The sequence below is a fragment of the Perognathus longimembris genome, chromosome 22 (genome assembly GCF_023159225.1).
Source record: "Perognathus longimembris pacificus isolate PPM17 chromosome 22, ASM2315922v1, whole genome shotgun sequence".
Classification (NCBI taxonomy): Eukaryota; Metazoa; Chordata; class Mammalia; order Rodentia; family Heteromyidae; genus Perognathus; species Perognathus longimembris.
The window spans coordinates 28,808,136-28,834,825 of NC_063182.1; the positions used below are offsets into that span (position 1 = coordinate 28,808,136).

General features: G+C 35.9%; 1 protein-coding gene across 1 annotated transcript in view; it reads right to left on the bottom strand.

The window, feature by feature from the left end:
* Positions 1 to 246: 246 nt before the first annotated feature.
* Positions 247 to 26,690, bottom strand: part of St8sia4 (ST8 alpha-N-acetyl-neuraminide alpha-2,8-sialyltransferase 4) — a 90,166-nt gene continuing 63,722 nt past the window's right edge. The window contains exon 5 of the mRNA XM_048331287.1: positions 247 to 4,548. Coding sequence (XP_048187244.1) covers positions 4,266 to 4,548 — 283 coding nt within the window. The 3' untranslated portion in view covers positions 247 to 4,265. The remainder of the gene's footprint in view (positions 4,549 to 26,690) is intronic.

Consider the following 26,690-nt stretch of genomic DNA (forward strand, 5'->3'; position numbering starts at 1 on the left):
TCTTGTAAGCTATTCTGTTCTTCCATAAACCATGGGAGAATGTTAAGGATTTTTTTGCTGCTCACAGTGCTATTGTCAGGCTTCTATCCTCATAAATACACTGAAGTAAGTGGCTGGCCTCACTGTCAGTGGCTTTGAGGGGGTGGGAGGAGACCCAAGAATGAGTGAAGGATTGTTAAAACTAACGATGTAATATTGACACAGAGAATGACATCAAGGGCTTGGATATAAAAAGTAAGAGAAAGGTTGAAAAAGAAACAAATGATTTAATTTATTTCATAATTTTACAAATGATCAATGAGATCCACTGCTATACACAAACAATAGGGAAACAGTGTTGGACAGGATAAATTCGACAGGAAAAATTAACCTCATTTAATTTCACAAATGACATATGAAATACTCAGTAGCAACTATCCTGTGCAGCAATTCTATCTCTGTAAACTCTGTTTTGCCTGCTATATACATTTGAAACACTTGTGCTTTTGCCTACACAATGAAACAGTATTTAGTAAAAGGCGCTACTTAGATGGAAAATACAATCCAAAAATTGCTATTGAAATAATGTTGCTAGCTGATATTTTTTTCTTTGCCTTTTTTCTTTTCTTTCTATTTTGAGAGATTCAGACATTCTAGTCTCTTACTGTAACTCTAGGCATGGACAACACAGAATTCAGTTATAAAGTGGATTTCCCTTAAAGCAGGTTAGTAAATGAAGTCTCAAAAGAACTTCTTTATTTTAAAGTGGTCTTACGTATCTCCAGAGTCATTCTCAGTGCAGATCCTGAAGATGCTGACATCACACAAATCTAGTGTGCACATAATACAGACTTGGTGTGTACAGACAAATACACATATATAACATTGTGTATATATGCATCACACGAGTCTATTTGTACTACATAGGTATATTTATAGCACATATAATAAAATATCTATTTCTAGGTGGGATTTATTTGAGTTCTCTTTTATTAAATACAAACAATAACCTCACTCAATTTTTAAGACATTGGTATATTGATATTATTTGATGGGAACATCCAAAAATTGTAGAGATAACAACTAACTATACATAATTTCCCACACCTCTTCCACAATTATAATCCTTACAATAACCACATGAAAACAACTCTTTATGAATCAAATACCACATTCTGTGCAGTACAATTGGCTGGCTCAATTAGAAATAAATTACCCTTGTCTTTGAAGTAGCTTAGAAACTAATTGGTATTTACATTACCCCTAGCTTTTTTAAATAAATCACTTCTGTAACCATATATGTAGAAATTCCATTAAAAGTTGATTTACAATTCAGATGATATACAGCACATGAAGACATGGAAATGCTCAGCACTTTCAGGCAGGAAAATTTCCCCAGTAGTTTCATCGGTCCTGTGAGCTAAATCATTAGGTTTTCCCCCCAAATCTGATCCGGACTCACTTTTTATTTCAACAACTTAATGTTAATTGTAGAACATGCTGAATAACAATGATGGAAATGTTTCCTTGGCCTATTCACATCATCAGTGGAGTAACAACATAAACATCAGTAATATATCACAGTCAGCTGCCTGAGCATTGTCAGGGACAGGGTTAAATCACAGAAAAGAAATAAAACATGAAAGATGTGAAATATGATGCTATCAAGAGAGATAAACCCTTATATACTCAAGTATAATATATGTATATATGTATAATTTGATTTCATTATGATCCCTTACACACCTGTTAGTTAACTTTCAACCCTTTTTCTCTTCTTGCTCTTAAATCTTCAATGATCTCCTTGCCATTTTCATATAAGAAGGCTCCAGTAGACACTGGGGGCAGGGGGAATGAGCAGATGAAAATGTGTATATTATTTATTGGATCAAATGGTCCTGTACAGTTTGTCTTCTTTGAGCATTAAATACCTTTAACTGAATTCATTCTTGAGTACTGAAAGTTCCCTGAGATGAACAAAAGTAGTTTCTGCCAAATCTCAAGCCCTTTTTTATGCTGAGCGTTTTCGGAGCTGGGCGAATATTTGGAGAACACAAAGCGTAGGTAACAAAGCAAGGTGAAGAAGTTGAAAGGCACTACTCAATGCATCTATGAGACAAACACCAGCACACACAACAGTGAATGGCAGGCTTGTGTTTGCTGTAGCCTTAAAATCATTTAAACACATTCATTTGAAAATGTGCTAAAAATGGCAAGGTGTCTGGCTGCTGCTTTTAAGGACTCACTTGCACTGAGTATCCAGTTGGAATTTTTACCTGTACAAACTTACTTATAATTTCTAGATTTAGTTTTCTGAATTCGTGTTAAAGGCTACAGGGACAGTTTATTATCGGCAAATACTCCAAAGTCAGATTCCAGAAAGCACTTTACATTGTTTCAAGCAAATCATAATTTTTAATTTGTATTTAAAAACCTGTAGATACTTATATTTAAAACTTATATTAAGTTGTAGGTATTTTTTAGCTATGATGCATTCTATTATGCATTCTTAGAGACACATGAATTCTCAGAAAATATAGTCTTCTCTATCCCAACGTTCTGCCATACTTTAAAAAATAATACCATGTATCATTAAAAATATTGATAAGCATACTACTGTGAATATCCTTTTCCCATGATAATAGCATGATATATACATATATATGTATGTGAAAATATCATGCTTTCTCTTCATTTATCAGATTTTTCTTCCTAAGAAACACAACACATATTCTTCATGCTATTTCTTCTTTCCTCAGATTGCCTTCCCCAAGAAACAAGAAGTCATACAAAGTGTTTCAGGCCAAACTGGAAGTGAGAATTCAGTGCTTCTGCTTTCAAAAGAGGGTATTACCATCAGAGTCATCTACCAGTAGAAGTTACCAGAAAACTGGAGTATTGGTCAGTTCTGTTACATACTGTTATTTTAAAACCTTTTATGAATAATACCATGATCATTTACAAAACACATTCAGTACTAACATGACTAAATTTAACTAATGAGAAATACTGGCCAACATAATTCATTTTAAGTGTAAAATACTGACACACCGTTCCATTGTCAAGCTTCTTGAAATTATTCATCTCAATTATGAAAACAATAATACTTCTGTTATTTCTGTACTAAGAAATTTAACAATGATATAAAGACTGTGCTGACTTTAGCATTTAAACAACCAGAGAGATATCAAAGAACAGAGGTCACATTTCATTAATCAAATATGGATTCTAAAGGGCAAACTGCTTCCACATCTTTTTTGCGTGAAATGTAAAGGGCATAACATAAAAATAAAGCTTGAATGTAGAAATTTAAAAATACTTAGAATCAGTTTTACATCAGTAGTTTTATAAGACTTTCATGAAAAAGAGTGGTTTGCTGTGTAAAAATGAGTATAGTCTTTGGTACCCAAAGTGCTATTTTCTGTTAATTTTACCATCTCTGAGGACATGTCACATCTCTCTATTAGAATGGTTCATTGTTAGGGGGTGATAAACTTTGGCTGGTACCTTCTTACACCACTGAAAAGTAACATGGAGGTTTAGAGTTGTGCAAAATAAAAGTTTAAAAATTGGTGTGATTACTCATTTAAAAATGTAAGAAATTTAGAAAATATTATTTGATGTTTATTTTTCTCATTCATATATGCATTTTCCATTTCTATATCTCAGAAAGGATTCCTAAGCACCCAATACTCAAACCAATGGAGTTTGATTACAGAAAACAATCAAACACATAAATAAGAACCTAAAATACATGATCAGACTCAGAGTCCTCACTGAAGGCATTTACTTGAGTGGTTTTGATCTGATGGGTTTCACTGTTCCAACTGTTTCCATAGAGATCTCTGTTGACAAGGATGACCTAACTTCTCAAGGGCTGAGTTGCGCTCATTAGTGGGTTCCTCTTCCAATGTGCGTGGCATCGCAGTGGCAGCCAGACAGTGATGAACATATTTGCTTTGTTAGTTAATGATGAGTGCACTGTTGGATCTTGTAAACACTACTGATTATACATTCAGACTGTATTCTTAGTGGAAGTGGCACTTACTAGGACCCATGAAGTCAAAATATTGGATTGTTAGAGCACTTCGCAGGTATTTCGTCAGCTGGTCATGGATTTCACATGAATTTTCCTTATCAATTTTTCAGTGAACAGGTAACGATTGAAAGCAAGTCTTACTTTGGATCCTATTTTCAAATCTTCAGAATCATCTTCCATAAAGAAGTGTACGTTCTCTTTTTTTATTTTATTTTATTTGTTTTGTGTGTGTGTTCTGAACTGTGCTTTATTGCTTTGTACACTTTCCTGTTGTCAGTTTTAGTGCTCCTCGATTATGCAGCACGTTTAATGTTTTGAATTCTAATGGCATTCTGTGAGGACTTGCATTGGAAAAGTACCTATATTTTAAGTCATCATAGTAATGGTATTTGACAGCTTTTCCATTCAAATCTTTAGGGAATGGCCAGAATCCATATAGATGAATTTCATCACAGAATCTTGTAGCAAGTGTATACATGAGGAGACCTGTGCTTGGTCGTTTGATGGGAACTTTATTTGTCAGCCAGTAACTAGGAGAAAAAACAAAACATCAGAGGAGTTTAGAGTGACATAAAATGTACACCATAACAAACATTCAATGTGGGAATTTTAAATGTATCTCATGACTAAATATTTTGAATGATTACTGAAAAAATAAATTTTAAGTACTTGGGAAACATCGTGTTTCTGAGCTTTCCACACCCTTTATTTCTTGCTTATTTGTAAGATATAAATAGCTAGGGAACTCAAATGTAGCTGAATATTGTTTTGAATATCACGTTCAAAGTGATTACCAACAAACATTTGTATAATGTACAGAAAAGAATCTTCTCAGTATGGCTTAAATATGAATATAAGAGGCTGCTATCAATCAGGTTGAAATTAATCCTATTAACATTAATTTGAAATTATACCTACTTATTTTCAGAATATCTAACATTTGAATTAAAAATCCAAATAGATACCTGCTTTCATTATGTCAGATGATATATATTTTTTTTTTTTTGGCCAGTCCTGGGCCTTGGACTCAGGGCCTGAGCACTGTCCCTGGCTTCTTCCCGCTCAAGGCTAGCACTCTGCCACTTGAGCCACAGCGCCGCTTCTGGCCGTTTTCTGTATATGTGGTGCTGGGGAATCGAACCTAGGGCCTCGTGTATCCGAGGCAGGCACTCTTGCCACTAGGCTATATCCCCAGCCCTCAGATGATATTTTTAAACCCCCAAATTGAAAATTCAAATTACATTAAAAATATTAGAAGCCAGTTTTCAGTGGCACACAACTGCAATTCCAGCTACTTAGGAAGTGCAAGCAGAATTATTCTGAGTGTGAGATGAGCAAAGTTAAAAATTAATGTGACCTTATACTAAAAACAAACCGAAGAGCTGTGAAAGTAGCCAAGCAGTAGAGCAGTTGCTTAGCTGATTGCAGGCCCTGGATTTAATCCTCAGGACAACTAACTAGGGAAATCAAAACTGTTACCTCCACAAATGAAAAAAAATTAACACTGAAAGGGATATATTGATCAAGTATATTGTATTGATAAGTTGTTTGGTTAAATGGCAAAAAAAAAGATTCAGTTCACTGTATTCCTATGTTACTTTGCTGAATGTCAACTCACTGCACAACTATTTAAAGATAAAAATAAAAAATTTAAAAATACACAGTCAAATAACTGGTAAGTCATATGCCACCTATATGTATAACACTGAAATACATGTTGCTATATATTCTAATGCTCTTAAGAATTTCATTGTATTCAATTGCAAAAAAATTTAAGGTAATTCAAAATGCTGAATCTGTCCTTACTCAAGAGTTTTCACCTAAAAACTATGCAAACTCTGAGGTTAATCATCATCTCTACAGGGAAGGGGTTTTCCATTACTTCTTGGCATATTCATTGTATTAAAAACAATGAGCTGATGTGAAAATGGCTAAAAGGGGAAGAGTGTCTATTTCCTTTTACTTTACAAGTTGTCCTACTGTGAATCTGATTAATGGAGTTCTTGCTTGTCTTCACTATTGACTTCAATTTGAGGTAATGCATACCCTGACATTGAAAAGCAGAAAAAGATGGTGTTACTGGGCATTAATTAATGTATTTGCTTTTGAGTTAAACAATATCCTTTCTTCTTTGTTTATTTAAAAAAATAAAACATCTCAAAACAAACCAGATATACCTTGAGTACTGAATATGAACAAAACAAACTTGAAATGCTACTTTTCCTTCAACTGCTTCTAGACATGTTTTACTTCCAAACCTCTCCAGATACTTCCAACACAAGAACACTCCATTGCAATTCTCTACTTTTTATTTTCTTTTTTCCTCCTCTTGATTCTAACGATAATTGGCCTTACATTACCACCCCCCTGTCTCTCTCTCTCTCGCTTTTCTTTTTCTTCTTTTTTTTGTGGTGTTGGGAATGGCACCCAGGGCTTCCTGTGTGCTAGATAAGCAATCTACCAATGAACAATTATATACCACAGTTTGACCTAATCCCATAGACTAATACCTTTTCTATTTGCTCTCATTTAATGGATGATATAGACCAAATATTTTGAGCTATGCAAATTGTATTGATTTTTGCAATAAAGAACATTTATAAGGGATTTTCAGATTAAAAGAACACACCTAAAATCTTTCAGAAACACATAGGTTTCTGAACTGAGTAAAAACTAAATTTTTTACATCGCTAAACTCATGAAAGAAACTCACAAGGTAAGTCTATTCAGAAACATAGTCTATTCAGAAACATAATGGCCATTGGAAGAATTGAGATTGAGGTGACCTGAAATTTTCTGTGTTCTAAGAAAGCAAATGCTATTAACATGAAACGGATTACTATAGGAAAGTTGTGCGAGTATAACCTGTAGTAAAAATATCAGAAGATGAAACTGCCAAGCAAAATTACATTTATGTATAAACTTCTAATGCGGGTGTGACAAATTCAAACTGAATCATAAGTGCATATTTTATGGGAAAATAATGACAATTGCAAAAATATGGTAATACGAAAATTACGTTGATCTTTTTCTAAACTGAGGAAAACCCCAGTAGTTCTAAAATAATATAGTTTTATTATTCCAATGGTGCTCCAAGTTCTTATCAATAACTAATTTTCAATTTCTAATTCAGAAAATAAAATAACTATATTTAGATACATACAAAGATTCAAGTGATTTCTATATGGAACAGGAACTGGTAACTGCAATGTTAGCAACACAAGTTGTAGGTGAAAATAATTTACTTCAACAATTCAAAGCAGAGATGTGTGATCATTCAACCTTTCGATCCACAGTTTTTCAAGAGATACCACATACAAAATACATGATTGGTCATAATGCTTGGTGAACAGAGAATACTATCTGAAAATTGTAGAAGACTTAAGCAAATTCTTGTTTTATTATATTGTGTATGCAGTGTCTATAACACATTAATTTAGCTTTGCAATTTCTACAAGAAGAAGAAGTTAATCATATGATGTTTGGATATCTAAACTTCAAATAATTACAAAAGCAAAACAAATTCGTCAGGACATGTTTGGAGAAACAATAAAATACTTACCTGACTGATTTTTAAAAAGCATCACTTGAAAAGTACACCTTAACAAGTGGTATAAAGATGTGACAGAGACGATGAAAATAAAAACAGGTTTTAACTAAGGCCACAGTAATAACATTTTGGAAACCTGAAACAAATACTGTTACTAAGAGGCACTGTGAATTTAACGGTGTGCTCAAACTTTATAAACTAATTGGAATGATCAAGATTCAAGATGTGAAACAAATTCCACATCTGTATAAGACAAGGATAGATACTCTTTTTCAACTCTGTTATCGTATCTAGTTAGATATATAATAATGTTACAAGCCACATTACAGAATACAAGTTCAAGAGACATAATTGAAACTACCTGCCTATATACAAGCTGACATGTAGAAATTAAAATCTTTATGATGAGTTAATTCAGAGATAAAATACTGACTAGTTTTCAAATCCAAATTAATAAAATTTAATTAAAAATTTCATTTATTATGATATTGAAACACCTGTACTGAAATTCAGTAAATAGGTCCTAATTTTTAATCTTAAAACTACATCTCATAAGATAGTTTCAAATGTAGCAATGTTTTCAGTTTACCAAGTAATCTGCCTTGCATGTATCTATTTTTTAAGGGAAAATCAGTGTAGAATCCATGAATCTGCAGGTGATTTGAAGATGAAATGATGTAATGGGAAAAATTCTGATATATGATATATAACCAAGCACAACAATAAATGCTACATGAAAAGTTGCTTCTTCTGGTTTTCCAGGTGGTTGTATCTTAGGATATATGTGCATTTATACAAACATAACTAAGCTAATTACTGAAATTAACTTCCCTTCCTTCCTTCCTTCCTTCCTTCCTTCCTTCCTTCCTTCCTTCCTTCCTTCCTTCCCTCCCTCCCTCCCTCCCTCCCTCCCTCCCTCCATCCCTCCCTCCCTCCTTCCCTCCCTCCCTTCCTTCCTTCCTTCCCTCCTTCCTTCTTTCCTCTCTTCCTTGCTTGCTTCCACAGGGCAGGACATTGAGCCCTGGGTACGGGGAAATGTAATCATCATTTAAGGTCCTGGAGGACGTAGGTGTCAGAATGTTAAGATTAACTATGCCTTGCTGTGCAAGCATTTTGATATTACTAACAAGGATATAGGTCCCTCAGCTTTGCTAGCATTTCATTTTACAATAAAGTGGACTGAACTAAAAAATAAAGCTGATAATCTTACAGTGATTACTGGCTTATATAGTGGTATGGTCTGTGCACCAAGCTTTTTGGCACTTTTATAGGGGACCTAACTTTCCTAATTCACACTCTCAGAAGTGTTCTAAGTCAGAAGATGGTTTTGGTTTCAGTATGTAATTTACTTAACCACATTTTGAATGCCAAAGGTGAAAACACTATGTATCAAAGGGTAAGAATTTCCATGAGGAGTCAGCAATACTTCTTAAAATATTGTGATGTCATTAAAATGAAATCAGAAATTTGTAACCTCTAGAGATCATGTGTCAATATACTTTTTAATGTGTCCTTTAGATACAGAGCTCTGTAGTAAGGAAATATACAGAAAGTTAAAAAAAATTCTGGCGCTTCATATAATGCAACATTTTATCAAACTTTATAAGCTAGGCTCATTAGAGGCATACAGCAGTCACAGAAGAGGGAAGAAGTAGGGAGGTTAGTATAGCCTTGGCTAGAATAATAATTTTGTGGTTTGATTTCTGTGTTATATCTATGAAAAAATGTATGCAATCTGTACCTTTTTAAACTCTGAATATCAACTCTTCTCTCTATGTGGCTATGTATTGTATCCGGTTGACTGTGGACAGAGTGACAAATAAAAGAAAAATAAAACAGGTAAACTTACTTTGTGTTGGTTTAACCAAGTATCTCCTATGTTATTCGTGAAGTTGCTACAGTAATTCTCTCTCACTCTCACAGTTTCAGGTACTCCCAACTGTCCTACTGCCCTAATAAAATCTTGTGATATCTATATATCTACCTACAGATAGCTAGCTACACACACATATATAGACATATATATAAACATATAGACATATATATATCAGTGTATATAATAACATCTCTGCTTCATAGTAGCTCAAGAAATAATCAACTTGTCTACTTTTGCAGCTAACAATTTATACATGGAAATTCTGGTAAATTTTTCACTGAAACCAATGGGCAGTAAGGAAAAAGGCTATTGATTTGTAGTATTTGCAATTTTGTAGTATAAATATTGTCCATCCAGCTGATTCAAGCCTCCAGTGTAACATCAGTAAGGACTTAGATGAGAAAAGATGATGTCACGGTTAGCCCTGAAAAATTAGTATGAGTTACCTAAAAAACATCATTTGCAAAAGAAAAATAGAAACTATTCCAGACCCATAACAGCATAAGCTTTGAACAAGAAAATTCCATATTAATTAAATTTTCCTTAGGGAAATTTCCAGGTATCAGTTCCCTCCCTCATTTGTAAAGACGTTAAAAAAAATAGACTTGCAGGGCATTTCTTTCAACTTCATAACGGCAGTTCTACTACATATAAATAAAAAGTTTTAGCATTATCATCTAAAAGAAATTAGTGAAGAGATGAAAGATGCTTCCATTTTTATTTAATGAAGAAAAGGTTGGAGTGGAGATAAACCAAAGATTTAGTAAAAGTAATTCAAGTAGACGAAAGTGCTTATGTAAATTTTCCTTTGTAATAACATTTACTCAAAAAGTCACTTTGAAATTATTCTTCCATATTTCCCAGGCAAGTTCTTACTAAGAAAATAGAGTATACAGAAAAGTCTTCTAATGGGACAAGGAATTCATGTTGCTTCCATTTGAACTATTTACATGTATATATATCAAGTTCATATCAACAGTCAGATTCTATTATTCTTCCAGATTTGAATTATGCTTAAATCTATTTCCCGAGAGGTAGGGCAAAACACATGTGGTCTGTATTTCATAATTCATTTAATAATGCAAAATTCTTGCTTGTAAGGTGGGCAAACTAAGCATGAAATACATGATTTCTCAGAGCCATGTGAAAGAATAAAGATAGTCATAAGAAAACAAATTATTCTCAAATTTAGGAAAAATGTATAAGGACAGACTTTTTTTCATGAAAAGATATAGAAATAGCCATTGTGTACAAGAAAAGACATTAAATACCATCAGCCTCGGGGGAGTCAATACCACAACATAATCCAATTCCACACCAACTATAGTAGCCATAATAATAATTTTTTAAAACCACGAGAAATAACGAGGAACAGTGATTGGAGCCCTTGTGAATTGCTAATGGAAAATTAGAATTTGGTAAAAACCTCTTTAGAAACAGTCTAAAAATTTTTCAGAAGGTTAATTATTAAGTTATTATGAAAAGAAAAATCACATTCATAGCTAAATAATTAGAGAAATTCTCTGGCCAAATGTTTATTTGGCTCCTTGTCAACTAAGCCTCAGTATTGTCCTTCCTTGTTCCTAAGCTAGTTCTATATGATATGTTTTACAAACATACTGTGAATTCTCCACCTCTGCTGAGTAATCATACCTGATATGGAATCCAGCTTTTTCCTTTCATATCTTAGTCATGAACCTCTCTTTAGGAAGAGGTCTACTAGGCCTGCTTAGCAAGAATCCCCTTATCCTTAATGCTTTGCTTAGTTACTTTTCATCCCCCCAATCTCCAATTTGGCTAGGAGTTCCTACTTGTCCCAGCTGTACCCACAAAGAGTTCAGTTATATTTGAGATCAGTTTTCCCCTAATGAAAATGTCACTGAATAAAATTTTTCTTTAAATTGTTTCTTTCATCTTTAACAAGACTCTAGAGAATTAAAAAATTCTATTCCCACAAAATCTTGCATATCATCAATACTTATTGTTATGATTCCTAATGACCACAAAGCAGAAGTAACTCATATTTTAACCAGTGCAATGCAAAAGTAAAATGGGATATATCCCCAATCAAGTCTCATGTAATAATTAAAAAAGTATATACATAGCAAAGAAGAGAGTTATGAAATAAAGCATATTATATGATTCCATTTATATGAAATATCTAGAAGAAATATTTTCAAACAGAAAATTAACTATTGGTATCCAAAAACTGGTGATGAAAGCTCAAGAACAGGGGCATATCTGTGAATAGATGCATGCTTTCTTTTTGGTTAAAGAATGTATTCTACAATGGATTATGATGACAATTAATCAGCTCCATCATAAACGTAAAATATATTCAATTTTAATATCGAAATGGATGAACTATAAGCCAGAGGAAAGAAATGTAATCAATGTCATTAAATTGTTTCAACACTCAAGAATTGTATAATTGTGAATTTTACCCTTAAAGAAACTCCACAATAAACAATTTTATAATGGAGATTATCCAGCTATCAATCATCAATGCATCTATATGTATAAATTATAAATACATACACACATATGTGTATACATATACATAAAATTTATAAATCATTTTAATGAGAACTGGAAATAACTGGACAGTTGTGTTACACAGACAAATTCAGGGTCTTAGAATAAAGGCACCTATTACAGTAGAAGCACTGAATTTTTCATCTTTTGAGACCTTACTGGTCTTTCTCATGTTTTCTGCCTCATGTTACTGATTTGCAAATGTGTGTTAAATTATATTCCCCAATAGAATGCTGAAGGAGATAAATACTCCCCCAAAATTACACTGCAGTAAATTACCTATCTTTAAATAAATTTTTTAAATGCACCATGTTGACTTTACATTAATAATTCAGTCATAATATCTAGGCACATTTATTTAATGAATAATAAGTTAGTTTGAGATTGGCTCCTAATTTTGTTTTAAAATGTTAAAAACAAGTTTTGTTCTGTTTATTTCTTAAATCTTTTTGTCTTGTTTGTTTGCTTATCTGTCTTCAGTTGGGTAAGGAGGCACAAAAGTCGAGGGACAAAGGGTGAGCAAAAGTAGCAGTGGAACTCACTAGACACTATGCTGAAAATGAACTATGCTACATGTGTGCAGAGTGGGAAAGGGAAACTAAGAGAGAATGAAGGAAGGGTGACATTGTCCAAAAAGAAAACACTCATCACCAGACTTATGAAATAGTAACACCCCTGCACACCACCTTAATAATAACAATCATTGTAGGGTCCTCCCCCGCCCCCAGGGCTTGATGCCTCCACGCAGTCACCTGGGTAACCATCATACTCCAAGGCAGTTATCTCTGTAAGGGGTACCCCACCAGGTTAAGTCTCCACCCAGTTCCCTGTGTAACCAGCTTACCTAGAGGCGCTTATCTCCCCCTTCCCTGAAGTCACATCCCAATCCACCTGGCCACACCTCCACATCCATTCCCTAGATAAGGCATATGGGGGGGGGGGCTCACTCTCTTGCACACGCATGTGCCTTGAACTTGGGAGCAGGTCACCAGAATCAACTTTCTCTCCTGCCTGAATACCATGTGGCGTGCTCCTTTATTGGCTACGTACATTGATAACCTAACAGATATGGACGTGGCACCAGGCCAGAGAACACCCGCCCAGGGCCTGGTCGCCTCCAGAGCAGGGGACACCTGTTTCTGTTCTCACTTGCCACCTTTATTTCTCCCTGTGCTTCTAGTGGGGTGCTGCAAACCTGAAGCAGGAAACCCCTTTGGATGCCATCTGTACCCACTGGATGTCACTGCCGGGGCCATCATGGTCAGCAACTCCAAAGTAGACCAGGAGGCAAAGAAAGCAGCCCAGAGACAACTTCTAGCATCCTTCCTTCTGGCATTGTCTCCAGTTCAACCTTCTTCCACCCCACAGGAGCTAGAGAAACTCACTCATCAGAGAGCCTCCCAGGAGGCCCAGGGAGGGTGGGCCCTAGGAGGACGATCTGTTCTCCCTGAGACAGCCTCCTTTCCCAGGTTCACCAGGCATTGCACATCGGATACAAGCCTCTCCCCGCTTCTCAAGCTTTACTCCATTGCCCTAGCCTAACTGCTGGACTGAAGGCCATTCCCCAAGCCTGCCCCACCTGTTCCCTTCCCTCCTCAGGGAGCACTCTGTGCTCTCTGACCAGCTGTGTTCCCCACACACCAGGCTCAGGGACCTACCCCAGGGGGAGACTGGCAGATAGACTTCACTCACATGCCTCCAAGTAAGCTGCTGAAATACCTTTTCAGATGGATTGAGGCCTATCCCACAACATCCTGCTGGGTCTCTGTCCTAATAAAAGAAATGTTCCTAGGTTTGGCCTACCCAGGTCACTTCAATCTGACAATAGACCTGCCTTCATCTCCAAAGTGACCAACAGGGGGCGGCCTCTTTACTTATCCAGTGGAATCTTCCTTCACCTTCCTTACAGTCCTCAGTCTTCTGGAAAGGTTGAAAGAGGGAATGTGCTCATTAAGACACAGCTTTCTAAACTTTCTTTAGAGCTCCAGCAAGCCTGGCCAGAACTGTCACCTCTGGCGATCGCCCCCTTACCTGCCTCTCCCCACAGCCCGACCTTTCTCACCCCCTTTGAATTAATGTATGGAAGCCTTGTCTTCTAGGTAATTTCCCTACTGACAGTACCAAGACTCCACTGATAGACTACCCTCCTGTTCTTGAAGGAGTGAAAAATGTATTCACTGATATTAACCGCATGTCGCCTCAATCCTAAGGTAACTGGTAGTTAGGAAAAACCAGATGCCGGCAAACGTAGATGTAAGTCAAGAGAGGGAACCAAGACACCCCCTAGACTTCCTAACCGATCAATTTTAAATGCGTCCGTCCCTTGATCTGACCAATGACCCTTTCCAGATTCCTTCCCGCCACCAAATGCGCCAAACATGCTTTAGAATTATTTTATAATTTTCCCATGGTGTGTAATGATTTGCTAAAAAAGATGCTATGGTGTGTGCTAAGTCCCTGCCTACCCTGAAAAGTGTATAAAGCAGCTATAAGCCCGAGGCTCAGGGCCTCTGAGCATCACCAGTTACTGAGTGCGTGGAGGACCGAGCTAACCTGAAATAAACGCCCTTTTTGCTGGCTTGCATTGGTCTTGGTCTCTGGAGGTCTCTCGGGGGATCCGAACTTGAGCATTCATTCCAAACGTCTTTAGGCACATGTTAGGCCAACGTGCTGATCAATGTCTCCCTCAACCTCATCAAGGCCCCTTTCCCACTCCCCGAATCTTGCGTGGGGCTCCAGTGTTTCTCAAGACCCTTGATCCATGTGGTTTACATCCTAAGTGGAGAGACCCTCCCCAGGTTCTGCTGGCCACCCTCACCGCGGTCAGGCTCCAGGGACAGCCACAGTGGATTCATCTGTCACGAATAAAAAGGGCCCCCTGCTCCTGCCCCTTCTATACCAACGCTGACTTCGAGGTACACTTGTTCTCCCCTTGGGTCTACCAAGGTAAAGCTGTGTTGCATCCCTGAAGACCCAGTAACACTGAGCCAGCGGCCTTCCACACCCCCCACTACTCCGCCCCTTTCTCCTCCAAGCCATTAGCACCCATTTTTTTTCTTTGTTTTACTCATATTGTTCCCTAACGATAATGTTTTAATGACATCAATTTTTTTTATATTCTAAACTAAGGCTCTAAACTAAGTCATGTAGCAAAATAAAACAAATTAAAACAAACTAAGTCACTTTCTTCGAACTTGATAAATTTTGAAAGTTAGAGAGAAACCATAACAATATCCATCTTGAATATAAACTCAGTTTAACATAGCCATCATGAATTCACATAAATATATTGTGGAAGACATTGTACCGTACTTCTTCTAGCTCCACTGATAGAATAGAATTTCAGCAGGAGGAGTCACGAATTCTCTTCATCGGTCTTTTTGAATAAGAATATAAGTTGATGGAGATAATTAGTTTAGTCTCCATAACAATAAACTTAAAAAGGGTGAAACAAAACTTTCTTTAAAATGAAAATGTGATTGAAATGGCTTTTTGTTGTTGTGATTGTTCAAAAGGAATATTTGCATAATAACACATCACAAATTACTTATTTGGTGATTGGTTCTTAGGAAAAATTTCTGAAGACAAGGGTTGTAAGGGAGTGAGTTTGCAAAGTTGGTGTGTAGAATTCTTCACCATCTGTCTCACTGTTAGTATTTTCAAGTAATATTTTATATGCTGACTCAAACATCTTGTGCAGAATTCCATCAAGAAAATGTACATGTAAAATGCAGAAAGAGATATATCTACAGAATATAGAGTTTCAGGAAAATTGTAATTACTACTTGAGAATAAATCCCAGTTAAATATGAAAAAATAAGTTTAAGATATTAAAAAAATAAAAGTCTTACACTTAATCACCAGTGCTAAAACTAATAAAAACAACCCTGGAATCTCAATATTTCAAAAAAAAAAAAGAATAAATGCAATTCTCTAGTGAAAACAGCCAAATAACTTTAAAATCTTGGGACACTTGGGGAAAAATTTTGGGTCTTGCCAGATGATCCTTCATTTCAAAGTGACATGGGGAACAATTTTTTTTTTATTTTTGGCTTATTGTATACTACAGTTAAATCAGGAACAGACTTGCTTGTATTATTAAACAAAATTAATGCATTGAGCCTAAGAGGGAAGAAGGAGGCAAGGTAAGCTTTCTTATTCTGCTCATTACTTAAACTGGAACCACAATTGAGTTGTGGTCACAGAAATGAGAGATGAGGAAAATGACATCATTTGCCCACCAACTGGAGCTGTCTTTTTTCCACTGAGGAAGAAAACTGTATTTAGGAGAATGGCAATAGAAGTAGTGTAATTAAAGACAATTGTAATTATTTACAAGTCCTATTATTTCCCTCACTTTGAAATTCTGATTATTATTAAAGAGGGGCATGAGAATGCATTTTTTTCAGAGGGGGAAGACCTAGACAAACTGAGAATATAGAATATGAATATGGTTATTAAACATTTCTGCAGCACATTATAAATCATGCACATAGATTATATATCATACACATAGATAACCAGGGCTGGGATGGAGCCCAGTGGCAAAGCGCTTGCCTAGCAAGTGCAATGTCCTGGGTTCAATCCCCAGTACTGAAAAAGAAAAGACAAAAAAATAGAGTTAAAATAAATAAGTAAATAAATAACCAATGAAAAACAAGCCTGGACATTTAGTTTAAATGTCTACAAATGGGGAGGCCCTGAGTTCAAACAAATGTCACTTAAAAAATTAACAGATAAACACAAATGCAAACTCATAGTACAGTAGAATACTTGGTATTTTCATACTGCAGGAAGAATTATCAGATTAATATCAAACACTGAAATCATGGAAATGGCAAGCTAGGCATAGCAATTGGTTATTGTAAGCAAAATGATGTATTTATAAATGGGAAATCATTACATAAAAAATTATGTTATTTACAAATGGGACATCATTATATAATTATATAATTATTATTGTGTGATTATGGAATTGACATTAGGCAAATACACACACACACACACACACACACACACACACACACACAATTTTATTTTTATTTTCTGGTCCTAGGACTTGAACTCTGGGCTTGGGCCCTAAGGCCAGCACTGTACCACTTGAGCCACAGCTCTACGTCTGGCTCTTGTGAGTTTCTTGGAGATAAGAGGCTCATAGATTTTCCTGCTTCATGATCCTCAGATCCCAGCCTTCTGAATCGCTAGGATTATAGGCGGGAGCCACTGGCTCCTTGCTTGTTTGTATTTTTTAAACGGAATTTCACTATGCTGTTCAAAGGGAATGGATTTCTGAGCTCCAGTAATCCTTTTAACGTCTGCCTTTTGGGTACCTGAAGCCATAGATGTGTGTCAACAGTCAGTTAGTTCTAAACTGTGTTTTGAAAAATCCCAAAGGATCTTTTGACTAAGTGACCTAATTGACACTAATTGACAGCTTTTGGAGAGATTTCTCTTTCTTTTCATTTTTTGCCCAATGTTCTAAACTCCTTTTTAAAATTGACATATATTGTCAAAGTGATGTACAGAGGGGTTACAGTTTCATACGTAAGGCAGTGAGTACATTTCTTATCAAACTTGTTATCACCTCACTCATCTGCTCCTCCCTCCCTCCCTCCCTCCCTCCCTCCCTCCCTCCTTCCCTCCCTCCCTCCCTTCCTTTCTTTTCCTTTCTTTTCTTCTTGGTGCCAGTTTGGGGGCATAAACTCAGACCCTGAGCACTCTCCCTGAGCTTCTTTGCTTCCAACTAGCACTCTGACACTTAAGCCATAGTTTCACTCCTCCATTTTTGGTAGTAATTGGAGTTAAGAATCTCAGGAGCTGGGCACCAGTGGCACACCCCTGTAATTGTGTCTATGCAAGAGGCTGATCTCGGGCTGGGGATATAGCCTAGTGGCAAGAGTGCCTGCCTCGGATACACGAGGCCCTAGGTTCGATTCCCCAGCACCACATATACAGAAAACGGCCAGAAGCGGCGCTGTGGCTCAAGTGGCAGAGTGCTAGCCTTGAGCGGGAAGAAGCCAGGGACAGTGCTCAGGCCCTGAGTCCAAGGCCCAGGACTGGCCAAAAAAAAAAAAAAAAAAAAGAGGCTGATCTCTTCAGGTCATGGTGTGAAGTCAGCCCAGGCAGGAAAGACCATGTGACTCTTGTCTCCAGTTAACTCCCAGAAAGAGGGGGCTAATTGAGCAAAATAACTCAGGGAAAGCCCCAGGACCTGAGTTCATGATCCATGACAAATAAAAAAAATTTAAAATAAAAAAAAAGAATCTCAGGGACTTTCCTTCTTGGACTCCCTTTCAATCTTAATCCTCAGACTTCAGCCTCTTGAGTATCTGGGATTACAGGTTGAACCTTTGGCTCCTGACTTGGAAAAATTTCTTTAATCTTGAATTTCTAGAACATCTCAATGTGAGTCAAGTGTTTTCATAATTAAAAACAAAAATTTATTTTAAAGGTTGCAAAATTACATAAGCAAACTGCATTCTTATAAAACAATTCATCTCTTTTCCTCTTACCATTACAGCACTACACTTGCTGTTGCTAGAGATCTAGCTCTTCTAACAATGTATGATTGAAGTAAATAGGCTACCTGGTTTGGTTGAAACAACCTACACTACTTTACAAATGTAGTTATATAGGCTAAAGGAAGAAGGAGGACACTACTCTACTACACAGTGCTTTCCCAGGGTTGTTGTAACATACTGTGGCCACAGTTCCTATTCTGTCTTTTGTCTATACTTCACAGCTAACTACACAGCCCAAGCTGGGAAAACATTGCTCTTTTACAAACATAAGTTTGGCTTACGTTTCAATTTCCAGTTGATGCATCAAAACAAGGATGGTTCAGAAGGGAAAAGTGTACAAATTGCTTACATCTGTTCAACCTACAATATCACTCATGATCTGCCTGTGGTAATGGTTAAGCCATCTGGGGAATATGGTATATACTTGGGGGAAAATCTGTCACAATGTAGTGAAGAAGTGACACGTGTGAAGGCCCGAAAGTTATTTCGTAGCTCAGAGTGGGATTACAGTGTGCTGAGGTTTTTTTGAGAGACACAAATTCTACATTTGTATACACACAAACTATAGGCACTTACCTACTGGAACATAGCAAGACTAAGCATACTTGTTAATAAATTAATGAATTATTGAGGGCGAGATTTTCTGTGATATACAAGTAAAACAAATTGTTACAAAGCTTATTAGTTTTGAGGAACCTTTATTCTAATTATTAAAATGAATGGAGATAACTTATAGATATGCTTTCCATTATAAAATATAGTTATACATTATATATTTTATGTATGTGTAGTATACTAATACAATTACAAATATAAACATATGTAAATTTATTTATAGTTTTTTGCATGTATTTCCTTATGTGATCAAAGTGATATATATATTCATATCTCACAGGCACATTCATTATATGCATTAAAAGACATATGTGATAATAGCACATCAAAATAAAAAAAGATTGGAATATCAATATGATTCCTACTTGCAGTACAAGCTGAATCAAATTTATTGACTGCCAATGCAGTTGTGAAAAAGCCCAGGTGAAATTTTCCTTAAGTAAAAGTATTTCATATTATGAAATGTATTACAACTGGTTTGATTCTGGCTGTAACTATTCAGGACCTTTTTTATGAAATTATAAATGAAAAGTAATGGGATGCCAATTGTTTCATTGCTGCTTATTTGGGTACGCCTGTAGGGTGATAAGCAGTAATGACATTGTAGAAAAATATTTACAGTATTTCTATAATCTTTTTATTAACATATAGTAATTGTACCAAGGGGTTTCATTGTGATATTTCATTCATGCCTAGAGTGGGATTTGATTAAATTTAACCCGTCTTTTGCTGTTTCTTATCCCTGTTGCCCTCTTTTAAAAATAAATTTAAACTTGTTCACAGACTTTCTGTGAAGAGTACAACAAGAAGTTTGCAAATTTTGTTATAAAATTGGTTCTAGTACTAAAAATAACATTGAAGAGAATAAGTTCAATATCTTAGAATAAATATAAAACCCTTCTTTTAAGTGTAGGTTGAAAATGCCTGTGTTTTTCAGATGTTCCTTTGAGGATTTGTAAAAATTTTGTCTTTATTTTAGGAAGAAAATAACAAATTATAGTGTGTGTGTGTGTGTGTGTGTGTGTGCGTGCTGAACCTAGGACTTGAACTCAGGGCCTAAGAGCTGTCCCTGAGCAATTTTGCTCAAGGGCTAGTGGTCTATCACTTAAGCCACAGCTCTACTTACAGGATTTGGGGTAGTTAATTGCAGGTAATAGTTTCATGGTTTCCTGCTCAGTCTGACATTGAACCGCAGCCCTCAGATCTCAGCCTGATAAGTAGCTAGGATCACAGGCATGCCTCATTAGTACCAGTGGAATTGTATATCTTAAAGCTGTGGCTTCCAAGTGTCACATTCTCCCTTCAAAGGTGAACTAAGGGAAATTTTGCTCCCAGAAAATGCTCAACATGAAAAAAATAAGCCCTATTGGGGCCATTTCTGCTCTTCTGCATATTGAATTTGTCCTGGTGAAAAGTCACCTCCAACTACAAAAGGAGTTATGCATTGGTATGCACTCTCCATGGAAAGAGTGTGACTTTTTCTCTGGAGATTGATGTGTCTCAGTGACAGCTGCTCTGCCCCACGATACTGAAGGGGCTCATCTTGACAGCTATGCCCTGGATTTTACATCCTGAATGGCAGCTGGGAGATGCCAGAGAAATTTTTGTTCACAGTGGGTTGGCCCCGTTTTTAATGAAGCCCTCCCTAGCCTCTGAGACAAATTGCATGTGGGGCCACAGGACACTAAGAAGTGAAGGATGTCTATTTATCACGCTAACTCTCCCCTAATAGCAATGATGGCCATGGTAGAATGTGATCATCATATTCAAAATCTCTTCATTTCCTACCTACTATCTCTGGTCTCCTTTTCACTATGTCACTGAAAGTGGAGTTTGTTCTCAGCTGCAGTGACCCTAGATAAGTCAAGCCCGAAGTGCTGTTTCTTAGATAATGATTTCACACACACACACACACACACACACACACACACACACACACCATTCAACCATTCACCCATCTAACTGTTATGGCACTAGGGATTGAAATTTGGGCCTCATGTATACTACATAGGTGTTCTCCCATCTTAGCCACTCCTGATGCAATTTTGCTTTTAGTTTGTTTTCCAGACCGGCCTTGCACTATCTTTGAGAGTTCTCCAACTATGATTCTTCTACCGCCACAGATGGAATTGTTGGAATTATGTATGTGCACCATGCTAACCTGTTCCATCTAATACACATGTGCATGCACCTGCACAATCTGGGGCCTTAAATTTGAGGTCTGGAAACTAAAACTGTCATGAGCTATTCCTTCCTTCCTTCCTTCCTTCCTTCCTTCCTTCCTTCCTTCCTTCCTTCCTTCCTTCCTCCCTCCCTCCCTCCTTCCCTCCCTCCCTCCCTCCCTTCCTTTCTTTTCTTTTCTGCTCAAGGCTAATTCTCTACCACTTTGCCATAGCTCCACTTCCAGCTTTTGGTTGTTAATTGGAAATAAGAGTCTCACAGACTTCCCTGCCCATACTGGCTTAGAACCGCAACCCTCAGATCTCAGCCTTCTAAGATCTGGGGAGTTTTGAATTACAAGGGTGATCCACCAGCACCTGCTTCCACCAAGCTCTTATATTTTCTGCTTTATTCTTTTTATTTATTTATTTTTTTTTTTTGCCAGTCCTAGGCCTTGGACTCAGGGCCTGAGCACTGTCCCTGGCTTCTTTTTGATCAAGGCTAGCACTCTGCCACTTGAGTCACAGCGCCACTTCTGGCCATTTTCTGTATATGTGGTGCTGGGGAATCGAACCCAGGGCTTCAAGTATAGGAGGCAAGCGCTCTTGCCACTAGGCCATATCCCCAGCCCTTTTCTGCTTTATTCTCTTGAAGTGTTGTGAAGGGTCACAGATGAAATAAAAATTAGAACCTGAGAAATATACAAGTGAAACTGAGTACACTTCAAGAATCTAGAACCATAAATTTATTTTAAACATTAACTCTGAATAAATGTTGAAAATACAATTTATCTATGAATTCTAAACAGAATCTACTTTGGTTTAAATACTATTTTTAATCTCTGTTGTAATAGACAGTAATTTTTAATCACAGAGACTTAACATTTATATTAAGAGGGAATGTTCATTTATATTTAAAGTAGAAGATTGCTTCAAACCTTTAGATCTTATCTGTTCTTTCCCTAGTTAATTCCCCCATGGACATTTCTTTTTCTTTGAGGCTCTGATAGGGCATTGTGGTATTTGCAATTATCACTAAAATATGAAACTGAGTATCTGGGACATATGCCTGAGGGAAGTCTTTCCAATACGCAAAAAAAAATATTGAAGATATTTTGGTATCACAGATGTTTTGTTATTGAAGATATTTCAGTATCACAGATGTTTCACTTTCAAACATGCTTTGGACCACAGAAGCTGCAATGAGAAGAAAGATTTTCTGTCCCCATCAATGAAATGGAGGAAATTGCTCTTATTTCTAAAATGTCACTTTCCCTCTTTTCTTTAATATAGGTTAGGACACTAAATGTACTAGAGCATTCTAAAAGCTTGATACACCCTTAGCTAATGTCCTTATTTCTCTCTTCTTCCTGTTTTTTTTTAATAGGTCACCTTTAGGTAGTTATTAATTTGCCACAATTTTAACAAATCACCCTCTAAAATATTTGTATGACTCATTATATAATGAAACAATAATTTTATAAAGGTACAATTCTGCTCTTAACATTTCTTGCTCAAAAATCTCTAGTGATTCTCTATTTTTTTAAAGAATGAAGGCCCTTGCTACATTACCCATAATGATATCAATCAAGCTAATGAATTCTTTTTTTGTGCTCATTCCTTTCTCTAACTTGTCTGCTAAAGCATTAAAAATGCTTCTCTTCATGCTCCCCTTCCCCCCACATCTATATTAAGTTTTGTATACCCTCTTGCACTAAGAAAATCTATCCTCCTACTCAGGTTCCCAAATGCTCCTTTTAATGAAGTATATTATTATTGGCCCTGATAAAAGTAATGCTTTTATGTCATTTAATATTTAATTAGCCATTCTTTCTTCATTCTTTTAAGTTATAGTTGTATATAACACTTTCTTTTGCAGCAAAAAAAATCATTAAGGCACTTGACAAGTTATCAGAAAGCCTTGATTCACATATTTATGCACTGAGTGAACAGACACCTAGCTATAAATTTGGACGTGAATTAGAAAAACATGTTGACCTCTCATAAGGATCTGCTCAGCTGTATTTGTCCTAAAATTTATATGAACTTATTTGTTTGCCTATCACCTTTCAGGAAAAACTGTCAGCTGCTTGAGGGCAGAATACAACTTATTCAGCATTATAAACCTGGTTCTGAGCACAGAACTTTGTATGTAGAAAAAGAAATATATTTTCTACACTAGTGTACTTCCCTAGTAAGAGACAGAATGGAATTGAGAAGACAGAACAGATGACAAAAGAGAAAAACAGAAGTGGTGCTGTGGCTCAAGTGGCAGAGTGCTAGCCTTGAGCAAAAAGAAGCCAGGGACAGTGCTCAGGTGCTGAGTCCAAGCCCCAGGACTGGCAAAAGAAAAATTATATATATATACTTATCTATCTAATATAAAAAGATATCTCTTTGTGACATTACTGTAATTAGAATTTGGTGTCTAAAGACATTTAAACAGTGCTAGAAGATATTATTATGAAGTTTATTTTAGTAAGATAGTTTTCAGTTTCTGAATGCATGAATGGATTTTCTCCTCTTAACTCTCTTCTTTTTATCACATTGTTTCCTGGTCCAATTGATCCATCCTTTATTGAGTATATTTTTTCAAGACCATAAAAGGAATTAACTGGGAAAAAGAAGGAACTAATACTCTAAACTCTTCTAGTTTATGTTCTTTCTTTTATAAGTGTAACAATTTTTATTTTACACACTTGAAACCTAGTCTCTATTAACATAAACATCCCAATCACAAATTGCAAATATATTGAGAAGTTCTGATCTAGGAGCAAATGACATCTTCATAAGGATGTACGCATTTATTGTTTTAGTCAATGTTTCATAGAAGTGTGAGGTATTCTGACTGCCAAGTATCATGCTCCATTTTGAAAGCAGTCGCCATTTTCCTCAAATAATTATATTGTGTTCCTATAAATTTAGTTACATGAATACGTAAATGCTAAAACCAAAACAAAAAAACACACACTATTAATCCTACTCTTTAGCCCCCCCCCCAAAAAAAAAATGTGACTAGCTTTATTTTAAAATGACCAATGCTAATCCAAACGCCATTGGCACAGGCTTATAATTCTAGCTACTCAGGAGGCTGAGATCTGACAGCCTGGGAAGAAAGTTTCCATGAGAGTTTAACCTCAAATTAATAACTCAAAAATGCTGTGGCTCAAGTGATAGAGTGCTAGGCTTGAGCACAAAGTGGCTCATGGACAGCGCCCAGGCCTTGAGTACAATCCCCCAACATAAAAAACAACAACAACAATACCCATTGCTATAAAATATAACAATTAACTTTATAGAGTATTGCTTGTATTATTTGTCCAAATACACCTTTTTACTAAATCATATTCATTCATAAGAAACTTCTCATCAAAAATGACTCTTGCCACTCCTGTGCAAAACAGCAAAACAAATTCTAAAATAGAAAAGTTCTTTGTAAATACTATGACTGTCAGTTGGTATTTCACAAATAACTTGGGAAAAAAATAGAGATTTAACAACAAATTGCATAGTGCCATTACATCTACCAAGTATGGATTGGCTATATTTCTCTGAGAAACACACATGAAAAGTCTTCATGTATTATTACTATTCACCAGAATAGAAAGATAAATATCAGTTGTCTAACGTCCAAGTTGAGAAAGGTATATAAATGGAAATGAAAATAAACAAAAACAGCTGGAGTAGATTTTTTTTTTAAGATCAAGGCAAGACATAATAAGATACGATCACTAAGTACCCTATTTCTTTTTCTAACCAAAGCTCTTTTATACTCACATATACTTCATTAGAAGTAACTATGATAAATTTAAACAAAACAACAGAAATAGGGAGATTTTGTCTAGAGACACAGAAATACCTAGGAGAATTTCCAGAATCTATTTTGTCATGATGCGGTACTGAGCGCTAAATCCAGTTTAGAATTTATGATGCCCCAGATATTATTCTGAAAATGCACTGCATACAGCTCAAGTGTTTTTTTCAGTAATTCTATGATGCAGGCAAATAACCCTACTTTACAGAATAAGCATTTAGCTAAAAATCTGCAGAGCTATGGAGGGGAAATTCAAATGAAATGTGGATCCAGGGTCTATGCCCCTTTGTGCCATGCTGAAGTCTCTGTAACACTAATGCTTTAATCAAACTAATTTTAGGTGGATAATATTAATTTCTGATTTAAAAGTTAAACTTTTAAAAATCCCTATCTGATTCAGCATCAAATTTATGGTACTTTATAGCCTCACTGGAGGTATTCTGAGATGAATTATTAGTTATGTTTGTTTAGCTGGTAAGAACATGGAAAAGTAAAAACATCCAAAAGCTCATGTAGCAAGAAGGCTAACATGATTTCTCCATTATACTTAGTACTCCTTACTAAGTATAACTAACTTGGAATTATGGGATTCACTCTTCTCTGATAAGTGTTACATGATATGTTGACAAATCCAATTAATCAAATCAAAGTTTTCATCCTATATTGTTAGTGGGACAAAATTTTTTGAATTAAAAAAGCAATTTAAGAGGTCAATTTAATATATGTATAATTTGAAAAAATTCTAGAAAATGATTTATAATTTTCAGATTCTATTTGTACTTAGATTTGACAGACTGTGTTGATATTTTAAAAAGAATAATACCCATCAAAGAAAATTGTGACCTAAAAGTACTTTCATGTCTATTATTCTCGCTATGGATGTCACTTGTGAGAGCTCTAGTGGGAGCCTGCGGAATTTCCTCATTAATACTAACACACACACACACACACACACACACACACACACACACACACATACTGTTCATCTTAGAGAAAAATAAAGATGATTTTAACAATTAGTTCTACTTTCCACTTATAATATTGGAGTCAGTCAGAGATGTTTTGTTGAACAATTGTTGAATGACTCGCTAAAACAAAGAGAAGGGAAGAGAAAGACAGAGACACAGAGAGAGATTCTTGCAGATTTATGTTCCATATCACACTTTGTTTAAATTAACTGGGTAGATACCAAGATAATTTATGTATTAACCTCATTCTGCCATTTCCATCTCTGGGACATTTACTTTGTTTGATGCCTTGTTCTTTGTTCTTATACTGTCCACTTCAAACTCAAAGTCTTTCCAAATCAAAGAATCGAGGAGACAAAATTCTCCTCATATTTTATGTAGGAAGTATGAAAAACAGAAAATAGAGTTTAACAACTACCTATATTGATTTATCCAATTATACACACACACACACACACACACACACACACACTTTGGTCAGACCTCTCAGACACAATAAATGCTATTCATAAGTCTTGAGACCAGTAACAACATATTATTATCATTTGGTTAGTCATCAGCCAGTTTTAGATTTCATTGTTGCCATTAAGCCAAATGAAGTATTTTTTGACAGTAATCTCTACTTCTTTCATGC